Here is a 13,089-nt window from a genome sequence, read left to right as displayed (position 1 = left end):
AAAAACATCATATGATAGCTGTCTGTGCCTTCCCTCTCACTTTCACATTCCTGCTGATTAAGATTCAGAGCATCCATAAGCTGGCATTATCTTGACCCTTGCCATGGTCAGCATGTTCATCTTCACATCTTTATTTAATGGTACAATAAAGCCTTTTTCCCCTTAAATGAGTTATTTGCCTGTTAGCTATCAGTTACATTCATTTTGTTCCTTTCATAACCTCCTCTTAGTGTTGCAGAGTACAGACCGACCTCATTTGATATCATAGATTGCTATTCTGAGGGTCGATAGAATATAAATAACATAGCCAGGGGTATCCTAAAATTATATCTCTGGTACTTGCAGATACACTACTGGCAAAGCTACATTCAGAAGTATAATTAGAGTGTGAGAAGTTGACATCTATTAGAAGTCTAAATTAAGGATAAAAGGCATTACCTTTCCAATTTAAACTTTTGTTAAAAAATAATTAACTTTTATATAAAGTTGTCTCCCTGAAATATGGAAATGTTTCCATTTGCATCTTTCCAAGCTTACTTCTGTCATCCATATTTTAGTTAAGTGCATTTCTTTTTGTGTTCTTGCTGATAACATAATGTTTGGCTGGCCCTGTAGACAAGAGAAAGCATTAGGACACTGGGATTAATGCTTTCACTACATTTCTCCTCATATCGGATACCTTCTGTTTGCTCGTGGCAGATGAAAATGAAATGTTTGGACAGAAAAAAAAGCAAATACTGAGGAGTGTTTATCTCTTCAGCTGCCATCATGAGAAGTGAAAAACTGATAAACGTTTTGAAGCAGCTGCCATTAGTCTGTGATCAAATGTTTAGTGGCTTTGCAGTCACTGTCACTCTTTTATTTCAGCTGCTCTCCCAAATTTTGAATTAATGAACTGTTCAGGCTACAAATTATCACTCATACCACTAAATTATGATCTCCTTCAGTACTAGAATGCTGTACTCAAAACTCCTTCTGCTAGTACCAGCATGGCAGCGCTGTTGATTCTACATTTTCCGTTTCCATGTGAAACTTCAATTTGCGTGGCATCCTGCCACACAAAAAGTCTGGTAAGTGAGCAGGGCTCATTTGCACATCTGTGTTCTGTGCTCTATGGGCATCATTTATCTAATTGCCCTTTGCAATTGCCAGAGCATTAAGGTGTGCAAAATCATGCCCATTAGTGCTCAGTTACAGAGCACTAAGGGGTATGTCCATACAATCTATACCAGGGGTCCCGAACCTTTCTGACTCATGAGCCACAGCCAAATGGAAAAGACTTGGGGAGCAACAGAAGCATCCAGTTCATGGAGGTGCCAAATAAGGCCTAAGATTGCCTATAAGGTAGCCTCTATGCACACTATCAGCTTACAGGAGGCTTTATTTGGTAGTAAATTTTGTTTTTTACTAAGTCAGGAATTCAAAAATAACTACTTGATTTGGGGGCACTGAGAACAACATTAAAGGGGTTGGTGAGCAACATATTGCTCACAAGCCACTGGTTGGGGATCACTGGTCTAAATGTTACACTAATGCTGGATCCAGCAAAGGGAGCAGCACTGTGAGTTAGAGCCATATGCAGGTGGTAGGTGCACAGCCCCACTGCATTTTGCATCCATTGGTTCACCTTAGCTTGTCTATCTGAATGATGCTTAACCTTGGAGTGTCCAAGGGAATGCCCATGTACTGCTCCCAGCCTGTCCTGCAGCACTGCTGAATTTATAAGAAAAGTGGAGGTCTTTACCCCTGCACCTTTATTGCTAACTGAGGGGCAAATGGCAAAATACATGGCGGTTTGGGCTCATTCTTAGCACTTTTTACTCAGCTTTTAAAAAGGTGATCAGTAAATGCTACCTGCTGATTGGTTGGTTAGAACTGTGGAACCTTTTATTATATAACCCTGCTTGTGGCTTGCGCTGAATTAATTAGTAAAGGTGCTATAGGCACAATGGCAAGGAGAGCAACCTCAGTGTAAGGCACAAGTGATACTTAATTGTGCACTGATAGTCACGTTTATTGCCTGCCCCTGACAATAGTAAATGAGTCCCATAATCTGTCAGTGAATCATTTTAATCACAGGAATGCAAAAGTAATTTGATGTCATTCTAGGAAAGCTTTTATATTAAACAAGGAAAAGTATTCTTTTATGTGAAAGTTGGAGAATTATGGAATTCTCTGCCCAAGGATGTTTTACTGACAGATAATCTGTAGTTGATGTTTTCAAGAGCATTCCACTTGTTTTCGTTTTGAATAGCAAGCTTCTCAGGGTCATAGGAATTCCTGTACATGTGGGTAGAATGGTGATGTAGGAAGACATACAGTACTGCAGTTAATGTCCATCTACATTTAAGCATGAATTAACAACACCAAAAAAGAAATGTAAAAAAGCATTAAATTCTGTGACCATAAGAAAACTCTTTTATCCCAGTCCGTCAACCAATCACTTTCCCTTGCTGTCACTGCAGTTCATCAAGCAAAACTGTACATAATTACAGAATCCTTTTGCAAAATATTCTGTGTTAAAATGATTCATGTTATGCCAGCTAATGCAAACAATGTTGCTCATGATTGTGCATGTTTTCCTTGGAAATCTCTTGTTGGTATGGTTGCCTATAAGGATTAACAGTGCTCTTTTCAAGATGGTTTAGGTTCAAATGCAAATGTGCTTACTTTGTGCTTGTTATAATAGATTGATTACATTGTAGAATAGAATGATCTGTGCTGCACTTTGAAACCTTTCATATATTGCAAAAGAATAATGAAATAGGGCAGATATGTACATATCCTGCTTATTTCTAAAGAGGTTAGTGCAACATATACTTATAGGGAATAAGACAGTATATGCTCTGATACTGAATGTGGGAAAGCTTAGCTTTTCCATTGGCTTCATTTCACACACTTCTGCAAGGTGCCTTTACATCTGATAAAGTAGTCTGTGCATTTTCATATCAACGGTTACAGGTCTCTCCAGGGTACACGGCACAGAAGTAATGTTGTCTGGCCCCAGTATCTACAGATACCTTCAGGTTTAGTCTCTGTTAAATATATATATATATATTGTACAGGAATGGGTCCTGTTGTCTGTAATGCTTGGAACCATGGGTTTCTAACAGATAAAGCATCTTTAAGCTACTAAGGAATAACTAGACATTAAAAAAAACAAATAGGATTGTTTTATTTACAGCAAGGATTTATGCTGACTTGGTAAATATCAACTACAAGGTAGTGTCCAATAATATAGACAACAAATGAAGAATTGTTTGTTTCAGTAGAACACTATAAGAAATGTCTGAGTTTTCTGTATGATGGATTTCCAGATTATAGATCCTATAATCTCTACTTTTCAGAGATTCAATAGGATATAAAATATATAAAACATACACATGTAAAAATAAAGTGGAACATTATGCTGTAGTGTGGAGCATATGAAACACTTTTAAAGTATATGCATAAAATCCTAGCCTGGACGAAGGGACCCTCTCACAGTGGAGTAATTAAGTAATAAAATATTATTTATCATCATCATTTATTAATATAGAGCCAGCAAGTTATGCAGCACTTTATATTATTTATAACAAGTAAAGGTCTTACAATAATTGAACAAAATGTAAAAGTAGGATCAGAGGGCCCTACTTACAAGAGTTTACATTCTAATATACTGTGTATATATATATATATATTTATATACTGTGTATATATATATTTTTTTTTTTCCCACGTTTTTTGGCCTGCCAAAAAGCCCAATATTTTTTTTCCTATTATTTTTTTCTGTACAAATTTTCAATATTGTAAACTCAGGGGCAGATTTATCATTCTATAACTGGGGAATCCAGAAGGATTCCCAGCATTTCAAATTTCCCCCTCATTTATCAGCACTTAGCTGGCTGTCAGAAGAGTGTTAGCAAATCGATGCATTTATTGGAGCTGATGTGTCAGTTTGCCGTTCACTGGTAAATTGAGCCCCAAGTGAACATAAAGAAGTTGATTTACTATTATTGGTAGAAAAGGATTATTTTCTCCTCAATTGTGCTTTTTTCAAAAAAATTTAATACAACACAAATGCGTTTAAGAACTCACATTTTTTTACATCACCTAAGCTTGAAGTATGAATAATAATAAATCTTACAGAGACTTGTGTATTATAATAAATAATGAACCCCTGTTATAAAATATGAGGATATTAGAAGTACTCATCCTTTGGCCTTATGCCTTTATAAGAAACTCTTCTGCAACTCATCCTTATCTTTTACAATAGGGGAGAAAATATGTGGAAATTCACATATATATACATTTCCGCAATGTGTTCAGCACTCTGCTGTGTCTCATTTTGGGTTCAAGGTGTCAGACTGCTTTAAATCTTGCATATAATGAAAAACTAATAAAACATATAACATGTGACCATTTGGGATATCCCTTAATTAAACATGATGAACACTTACAATATCCGTTTGCACTGTGTTTATCCATTAATCCCCATGCCTGTATCTTTCTCCTTTACGTTGAGATTATTGTGCAAATTACCTAAATTTAAACGGTTTTTAACATTTAAACAAAGCAATCCAAAATCTCCAGGGTATGGATCTGAAATGCGTTACATTTTTTTCAAACACAACTCTCTATTCCCTTCAGGTCTTTGTACTGCAATTGATTCTGTTACTGTATTATATAAAAATACTGTATATGATCCTGAAATTCTTTTGAGACTTCCAATATCCTTATAATATTTTTGTTAGTAGGGGTATATTATATGTATATTTTTGGGGTCAGACTTGTTTGTACATGGTTTCATATTCATTATCATTTGTCTTTCTTTCTTTTAGGGTCGTTGTTCAAGAGAGAACTGTAAATATCTCCATCCTCCTCCACACTTAAAAACACAGCTAGAGATAAATGGAAGGAATAACTTAATTCAACAAAAGAATATGGCCATGCTGGCCCAACAAATGCAGCTTGCCAATGCTATGATCCCTGGCACTCAGATACAACCTGTGGTAAGTCCAAAGACCACGTTCAATCTCTTGAGTAAAACAGAAAGTGTAATAGAATGCTGTCTGATTAAGTGTTCGAATCATGTGGCAGCTGTTATGAGGATTCTCTGTGTCCGGTGTGTATTGAGTAATTAGCTGTGATTCACCCATGCCTTGAGCGCATCTCATCACTCAGTGATCTTACAGCAACAATGCCTAATTAAAGTTTTTAGGGAGGCTATCAACTTTCAATTACAGAAGCAATATAGTTCCTAAACAGAGGATGCCTTTTCTGATTCCACAGCCAGCTCTTGAAATACCAGAAACAGACACAAAGTAGCTGCCCTTGGGACAACAGATATAGCTGAACTTACACAAAACTTAACTGTAAGATCAAAGTGTGCCTGCCAGTAACCCAAAAGCAGTCTGAACATATAATGGGACTCTAATGTAGGAAATACATTTTGCCACTGCATCAATTGCACCAATCTAAGCTTTGCTTTAGTTTTCTAACCTGTAGTTTACTGATAATGTATTTTATAATGTTATCGCTATTATTTTATTTTTTATTTATGGGTTCATCCCAAGGGTTAAAGGACATGTCAACCCCTTAGATGAAAATTTAATATAGTGTATAAAGGGCAGAACAGTACCTTATTATAGCTGTGGCTCTGAGTGCTGAATAATTGAGCAGTGTTGTGCTCCATGGCTATCAGTGTTCACAAACCGCTGCCTACAGACTGCCAGACAACACTCTTTGGTGTGTTGGCGTATACGCAAGTGCATTTGTAGCAAGCCTTATTAAACACATGCGCCGTCAGTACCGGCCCTTCGTTAACGCGGTTGTGCGTGTTAACAAAGCTTGTTTAAAAAAAAACTTAAAAAAAATCCTTGAAGAGATCAGCAGGAGGGGCTAGGCACACATGTGCATTTGTAACATACACGCACGCTCTTGATGACTTCACCTGTCAAAATGGCCGTCGGGTGAAACACGAAACAGAAAAAGGAATAATGCAACGGTTCGGGTTGTAGGAGGAAGTGGTGGAGTGGTACGTATGCGGTTAGGGTGGGGGTAAGGCGCCCTTGGCATTAGACTTAATTTAAAACTTAGCCTTGACATCTCCTTTAATGCATCTGGGTGCTCGTTTAAGTTAGCAAGGAACCTAGCAGAACCATATGGCTTTGTATCCCAAAGGGTTGTTCTGAGCAAATTTGGTAATTGTCTCTCTCTCTGGGTACAAAACTGTATAGAGGTAAATTACCAACGCTTGGATTCATGTGGCTGAGTACTAAGGGGAGCGAATCATATCCATTAGGGCAAAGTCCCAAAGCTCTTGTGTTTTAGACATTTCAAATTGCTAATACAGGTATGGGATCCCTTATCCATAAACCCGTTATCCAGAAAGCTCCGAATTATGGAAAGCCTGTCTCCAATAGACTCCATTTTAATTAAGTAATTCAGAATTTTAAAACTGATTTCCTTTTTCTCTGTAGTATAAAAACAGTACCTTGTAATTGATCCCAACTAAGATATAAATAATCCTTATTGGATGCAAAACAATCCTATTGGGTTTAATTAATGTTTTATTAATTTTTTAGTAGACTTAAGGTATGGAGATCCAAATTACGGAAAGACCCCTTATCCGGAATACCCTTGGTCCCGAGCATTCTGGATAATGGATCCTATACCTGTACACTGTTACCCATACTAAAGCCTGAAACTCCCAAGGGGGCTTGAACTGAAAATGTCAGACAACAACTGCTCTAGAGATTCTAATACAGGGTAATACAACATACTTTTACCCATCAATGACCAATATGCACAGTACTCTGTACCCCTGTACCCTTGCACCCAAAGCATCTAGTGCAAGGTGCAGAGTACAGTAATTGGACAAAAGAACCCTCTATATAAGCCCCATATGCCACTTGCATTCAAAGGTGCTAATTCTAAACACCTTTTAATAACGTGCAGGTAAGGCTGATGCCAGACGTGGCGTAGGGCTGATATTTTCGGCAAGCGGAAAAACGCTTGGCGAAAATACAGCCCTATGCCTGCTACTTGTGCCTGCACCCGAATGAATGAGATACGCTCGGGTGCAGGCACATGTAGCCGATATACGCATGAAAACGCGAGATAATGCAAAGTCGCATTATCTCGCGTTTTCATGCGTATATCGGCTACATGTGCCTGCACCCGAGTGTATCTCATTCATTAGCGTGCAGGCACAAGTAGCAGGCGTAGGGCTGTATTTTCGCCAAGCGTTTTTCCGCTTGCCGAAAATATCTGTGTGTCTGGCATCAACCTAATAGGTGGGATCCATAAATTGTCATTTGCAATTAGATGCCACATATTCCCAATTATACCATAAAGACCAGACCTACAGTGCTGAATGTTTTCCACAATTTATATTTGTCAGTTCAAGTCAAGAGTTAATCAGAAGATAAGAATGAAAGAAAAACTTGTGTCAGTGACATAATTCACTATGTCATGTGTTCATCACCTGAAATGCTTCAATGACTGTACTTAAAGACCTGGAGGAGAACTGGCTGCTGCTAGACATGGAATTTTCCTTTGTTTTGCTACACAAAATTAACATTTACTATAAACCCTTTTGCATGGGTTCAGTTAATAAATGTAAATCATTATCTTATCTACTGCCTTCAGTATAAAAGGTTGGCATATTGTATGGGTGTTATCAAGTACATGGCATGCAGTGGGAAGAAATGCCCACCAGAGTTCAGTAGGAACAGATGCTGTACATGGAAGGAAGTTTATGTGGGTTACAGGATGGCACTGATGTTTCCATAAACTGTTGAAGGAGATCTGTACTTTTGGAATCACCAGTGTCCGTTAATACTTGCAACAGATGTTACAGTTTTACACTGTGACTGTGTAAAACCAAAGGGCAGAAATAAATTATAATTAAAAGAATGTATATAGCATCTGTAAATTATAACATCCTGCATTGGTTATCATTGAGGTCAGTTTAGGTAGAGTTTACTAACAGTTAATTCCTTGTTTGATTTGTGCTGTATATATTTGTGATTGAACAATCATTTCTGTGACCATAACAAACCAAATTAAATGTATGTACATAACAGTATTATGCAGATTATGCTACAGAAAGACAAACCCTTATCCTGGCCTTAAGTGACTTATTCTAATGTTTTTTTTTTCAGCCAATGTTTTCAGTCGCACCAAGCCTAGCCACCAGTGCAACAGCAGCCTTTAACCCCTACCTGGGACCAGTTTCTCCAGGTCTCATGCCAGCTGAAATTCTTCCTACTACGCCAATGCTTGTCACAGGAAATCCCGGAGTGGCAGTTCCATCAGCTGCAGCCGCAGCTGCACAGAAGTTAATGCGAACAGACAGACTAGAGGTAAAGAGGCAATTCACTAATTCAATAGGACTGGCACACCTGCTTGTGTCACTTCTCTTTAGTAAAAAAAAAAGCTATATATCTATATATATATATATATATATATATATATATATATATATATATATATATAAAAAATGTTCTGCAAATTATCTGGACGCAAGATAACATCATTTGTCTTTTCTTTTCTTAACAAGAAATTGCTTAAACAAGTTATTTCTAATGACCTAATTAGTATCTGCTATTCCCAGTGGTAAGGGCAGCAGCATTTTCATTGTTTTCTACTTAGAGACATACTTTTTATAGTGTACAAAAAACAGAGTTTGGGAGCTAAAGTTATCAACTCATACTTTTGCTGGCAGATGAAGATATGGCTACTGTAATATATTTTAATTAGACAAGAAACTATTTATATTAACAAAATAAATGATGTTAAGGCAGTCAATCCACTGGGTTCCAATCTCTAAAGGCTATACCAATCTACAGCTTCAGCCTGTAGGAGGAGCAAGAGACTTGGGGATGGTTTCATAATAATGAATTTGCCATTGTCATTGCAGTAATGTGGCCAATCTCATTGGCCCATGGGATCCTGTTTTTACCTGCATACATATTTGCAATATTTACAATGTAATCATAAACCCATACTCATAGTTGTATGTAAATATACATACAGTAAATTTGTGCAACTACAAAAGGGTGATATGATAATATTAGTGGTTTTTTGTTCACAATGCCTGCTCGCTTCTATCCACTGATGTCAATGATTGCAAAGCAACAATTGAGGAATACTTTACTAAAGGTAAACATTTATACATTTATACTTTATTCTCTAGAATGCCTTTATGATTCAATTATTGGGTTCATTTCCAACTTTGGTTATATAAGAGTTCTGTAAAGGCTACATTTATCATAAAGAATTATAGTGGAATTTCTTAGACATTTATTTCAGACTGCACATTGACCCAGCAAAGTACATTTACATTCCACCTAAAAGCTGGTAAGAATGGTCAGTGTTTTTTATCTTTGTGCATTTTTGCACAATGGTATGTTCATATGTAATGGAACATATTATTGCATGGGCTCCCAATATGGCCTGTTCATTACTGCCCTTTAGTTTCTCTCTTCATCCCAGCCATAACTTTTTCAAGCTTTTGGAAGCCCTTTCTATTTTTAGATAAACAAATGCATTTAGGCAGCTCTTCATTTGGCTACAGTCATGTTGTTTTACATAGTGGAAATTGACAACCAAACTGTTTTTGTGTTTAACCTTGATTCTTAACCAGTGAATCCAAATTCAATATTGCTGATATACTCACTACTGCTACAAATTCCTATTAACTTTTGTTCATATTCTGTTGTGTACTTTTTACCTGAATAAACTTTCCTTTCTTCAAAGCCTTTATAAAAACATTTTGGAGTCATAACAGACTGATCAGAAAAAGCAATACAGATTATCTAAATAATTCACTTTTCTTACATTACATTAATAAAACTGGCAGAACAAAAAATATTTTGCCAAGCATTAACAGACATGAACAGGAGGAAAGAGTGGCTCTCACATGTTTACATAAACAAAACAAATATAATTGAGCCATCTTGACTGCACACAGCGTGGCAGAATGAGAAAGAAAGGCAGATAGAAAGATCAATGAAGACAGAAAGATAAATAATATTGGCACAAAATAAATAATTAAAGCAAACGAAGATAGATGGGCATTATAATTGTGTTTTTAGACAAAAAAACAAAAATATCACAAGCCTTGTAATAGTTCATATTACTTTTATGTCTAAACATCCAACTTGCAATTGGAAGATGCAGGCTCTCAGATAAAGTTCCTAAACAACTTGCCACTTGTCTAATGGCATCGTCCCAATATATTGATTTTACGAGATTTGCATCATTTTTCTTTTTGGTTTTTCTATTTGGGTCAGCTTCCTTGTATCCCAGAGAATTGACTTTCTGAACGCAGAACAGGTATTGAGTGCAGATTTATTTTGTTGATGGTTAAGGGACTGGCTGGAATGGAAACTGAAGTCCTCTTTTTATCCACAGGCCAGCTACAATCAGGCAGCTGCAGTGCGAGCTTCCCCGCGTTGCCCAACCAATGACCTCAGCCCCGATGTGGAGGGAGCACCCTCTTTATGGGTGAGAGGTAGTTCAGTCTCCATGCCAGCTCAGTCCTGGGCCTCTCCTGAGCAGAGACTGCCAATTGTTCCAAATTATGTGTGGTGGTTTTGTGATGTGGACTCCTGCCCTCTGGGAACCGAACTGAGACCAGCAAACTCATTTCACTTAGGACATCAGGCTGGACTTGACCCCCGGTCCCAGAAGAGAAAGGCGAGTGTTTTCCACCTTGGCAAGTAGGCCATAATATTTCTATCTTCTACACAGAAGAGGCTTACAATAAATTGCAATCACAGTCAGTGTGCTGGCTCCTCTTACTTTATTCTGTGATAACCTTTCTTGTTATAACACTAATCTTTTCATCCTACTCTTTCTTTCCATCTGGAGTCCATAAATCAAATACATAAGCAGTCATTTTTATCGCTTCAAATGACATAAGACCCCTTTTCTCCTTTTCCATTTTTCTTTTTTTCATCTGCACATGTTCTGCATCTCATCTTTGCTGTGTACAACTATGGCAAGACTTTTACAGATGCATTTTATGGCTTCATTGTTATACACATATATATATCGAAAAAATACAGAGAAAATGCATATATATATATATATATATATATATATATATATATATATATATATGTATTCCATTATCATGCTGGTCTTGTTTAAATAAAGGCAAAAATGTTTATATATTGCCTATTGCAATGTTCCCTCCTGGGCCGCACTGTTTTCACAGAGTAATAATTCTGCACCTGTATCAGAAATTGTCAGAGATCTACAGTCCTCTTCATAGCCGCTATTTCTCCCATATCATTTGTGATGGAGCCAAGATGGCGGACATGAAAAAAGTAATTGTGGTGGCTCAGTAGGTACCATTACTGCCTTGTCCTTGGTTCTGTTTCACCCAGGGAAAAATTTTTTATGCCCTCCCCAAGTCTGTGTCTTCTCTGGGTGCTCTGGTTTCTTACCATACTCCTATTGACTTTTGAAAATGTTAGAAATGTGAATGTTAGAAAGACCCCAGATCCACTGGAACAGGGACTGATGTGAAGTATTTGTTCCGAGTTGTGGAATATGTTTGTGCTGTATACATATATATATATAAAGAATACTAATAAAAATGGCCTTTCACTCTGGATGTTATTAAAATAAAAGTTACTTTGGTCCTTTAATCTGCCGACTATATGGTTAAATATGCAACTTTCAAATTAGTTTAATTTCATTTTTTTGCTCCTTGTCTTTCCTTGTGTTTGTTGATCTGATATACAAGTAAAAATAACAAGAGAAATGCCAGAATACAGCGTAAGTATAGAAACCAAATTAAGGAATGAATAGGCTTCCATCTGAAGCTGAAGTGTTATCATTAATGTCACATTTATTTGCATAACATACTAGGGATGCACCGAATCCAGGATTCGGCCAAGATTCAGCCTTTTTCGGTAGGATTCGGATTCGGCCAAATCCATGCTCCTGGCTGAACCGATTCCTAAAAATCTTGTGACTTTTTGTCACGTAAACACGTAAGTTGAAAATGTAACTCTTCCGTAACCTAATTAGCATATGCTAATGAAGATTTAACCCTTCTGTGACCTAATTAGCTCCTACTGACCTATCCTTTTCAATTCTCTGTATTCTCCCTATTTCTGTACAGCAGAGTCTATTCAGGATTCGGTATATCTGAACATGTACATATGTTCCAAGTCTAAAAGAAACAAATGACAGTCTTGTTTACGCCAGATGATCATTTGGAGGGAAGAACCCTGACCACTAAAATTCTCTTGTCAGATGCTGCTCTCTGCTGGATGAATAATGTGTTCTCCAACCCTATACAGCTCTACTGTTAGTCTGTAGAAAGAAAGAAATACCACATTACTGTCAGTATGCCAGTGCTTTCCCCATGTAGTGGGCTGATATTTAGATATACTTTCAGTCATCACAAAATTTTACCAAGCAGTGCTAAGGTTTTAACATTTTTTTTTTTCTTGCTAAGCGATTCATTCCAGTAAGGAAAATAATTACTTGAATCTTTAATCTTAGCTTTTTATTTGCATCAGGGATTAACAATTCAAGAAAGTGTTAGTACTCAGAGCTACTGTTGACCTTTGCTGAGCACTAACATTATATTGAAATCATCAGTTCTTCCAAACACTGACCTGTTATTTTGTTTGTTTTTAGTATGGCTTTTCAAGGGGGATTTGGAAAACACTTGGTCCATAGTAGTTATGGTAGCTACCTGGCTGCTAAATGTAGTGATGCAACAGAGTGAAAGATAAAAACAGCATTGTTTTTCAGGATAGAGTGGAGTGAGGATAGAGAGGAGTGGTTACCAATATACAGTATTTCTGTACTAATTAATAAATAAATAAATCAGGTATAGGCTGAACTTTTTAATATTTGGGGAAAAACATCAGCAAAAAAATCAATATCTTCTTATTATAATAATAATTTGTTTATAAACCAAAAACATACTAGGCAGCATTGTGATACACAAAGCCAGTCCTCGGCTTACTCATGACAGCCACTTTCCTGCACAACCCCTGGTTGTGCTCCTTTTTGTAAAGGGTATCCAAGATCCTTTGTGCAAATTTGTATGTCCATGCTGATACAGTATGTTGC

At 37.0% G+C, this 13,089-nt stretch overlaps 1 protein-coding gene across 18 annotated transcripts in view; it reads left to right on the top strand.

The window, feature by feature from the left end:
- The window catches only part of mbnl1 (muscleblind like splicing regulator 1), a 124,342-nt gene that overhangs the window by 88,842 nt on the left and 22,411 nt on the right, over window positions 1-13,089 (top strand). For 10 of the 18 annotated variants that reach the window (XM_004914451.4, XM_004914453.4, XM_004914454.4 and 7 more), the window contains 3 exons: window positions 4,821-4,991; window positions 8,148-8,348; window positions 10,402-10,686. In XM_004914451.4, the coding sequence (XP_004914508.1) occupies window positions 4,821-4,991; window positions 8,148-8,348; window positions 10,402-10,686 (657 nt within the window). The remainder of the gene's footprint in view (window positions 1-4,820; window positions 4,992-8,147; window positions 8,349-10,401; window positions 10,687-13,089) is intronic. The other 8 variants (XM_031902346.1, XM_004914459.4, XM_004914456.4 and 5 more) reach the window with 1 other exon arrangement.

The sequence above is a fragment of the Xenopus tropicalis genome, chromosome 5, assembly GCF_000004195.4.
Source record: "Xenopus tropicalis strain Nigerian chromosome 5, UCB_Xtro_10.0, whole genome shotgun sequence".
In the NCBI taxonomy this organism is placed as follows: domain Eukaryota; kingdom Metazoa; phylum Chordata; class Amphibia; order Anura; family Pipidae; genus Xenopus; species Xenopus tropicalis.
This window is presented reverse-complemented; position numbering and strand designations above follow the sequence as displayed.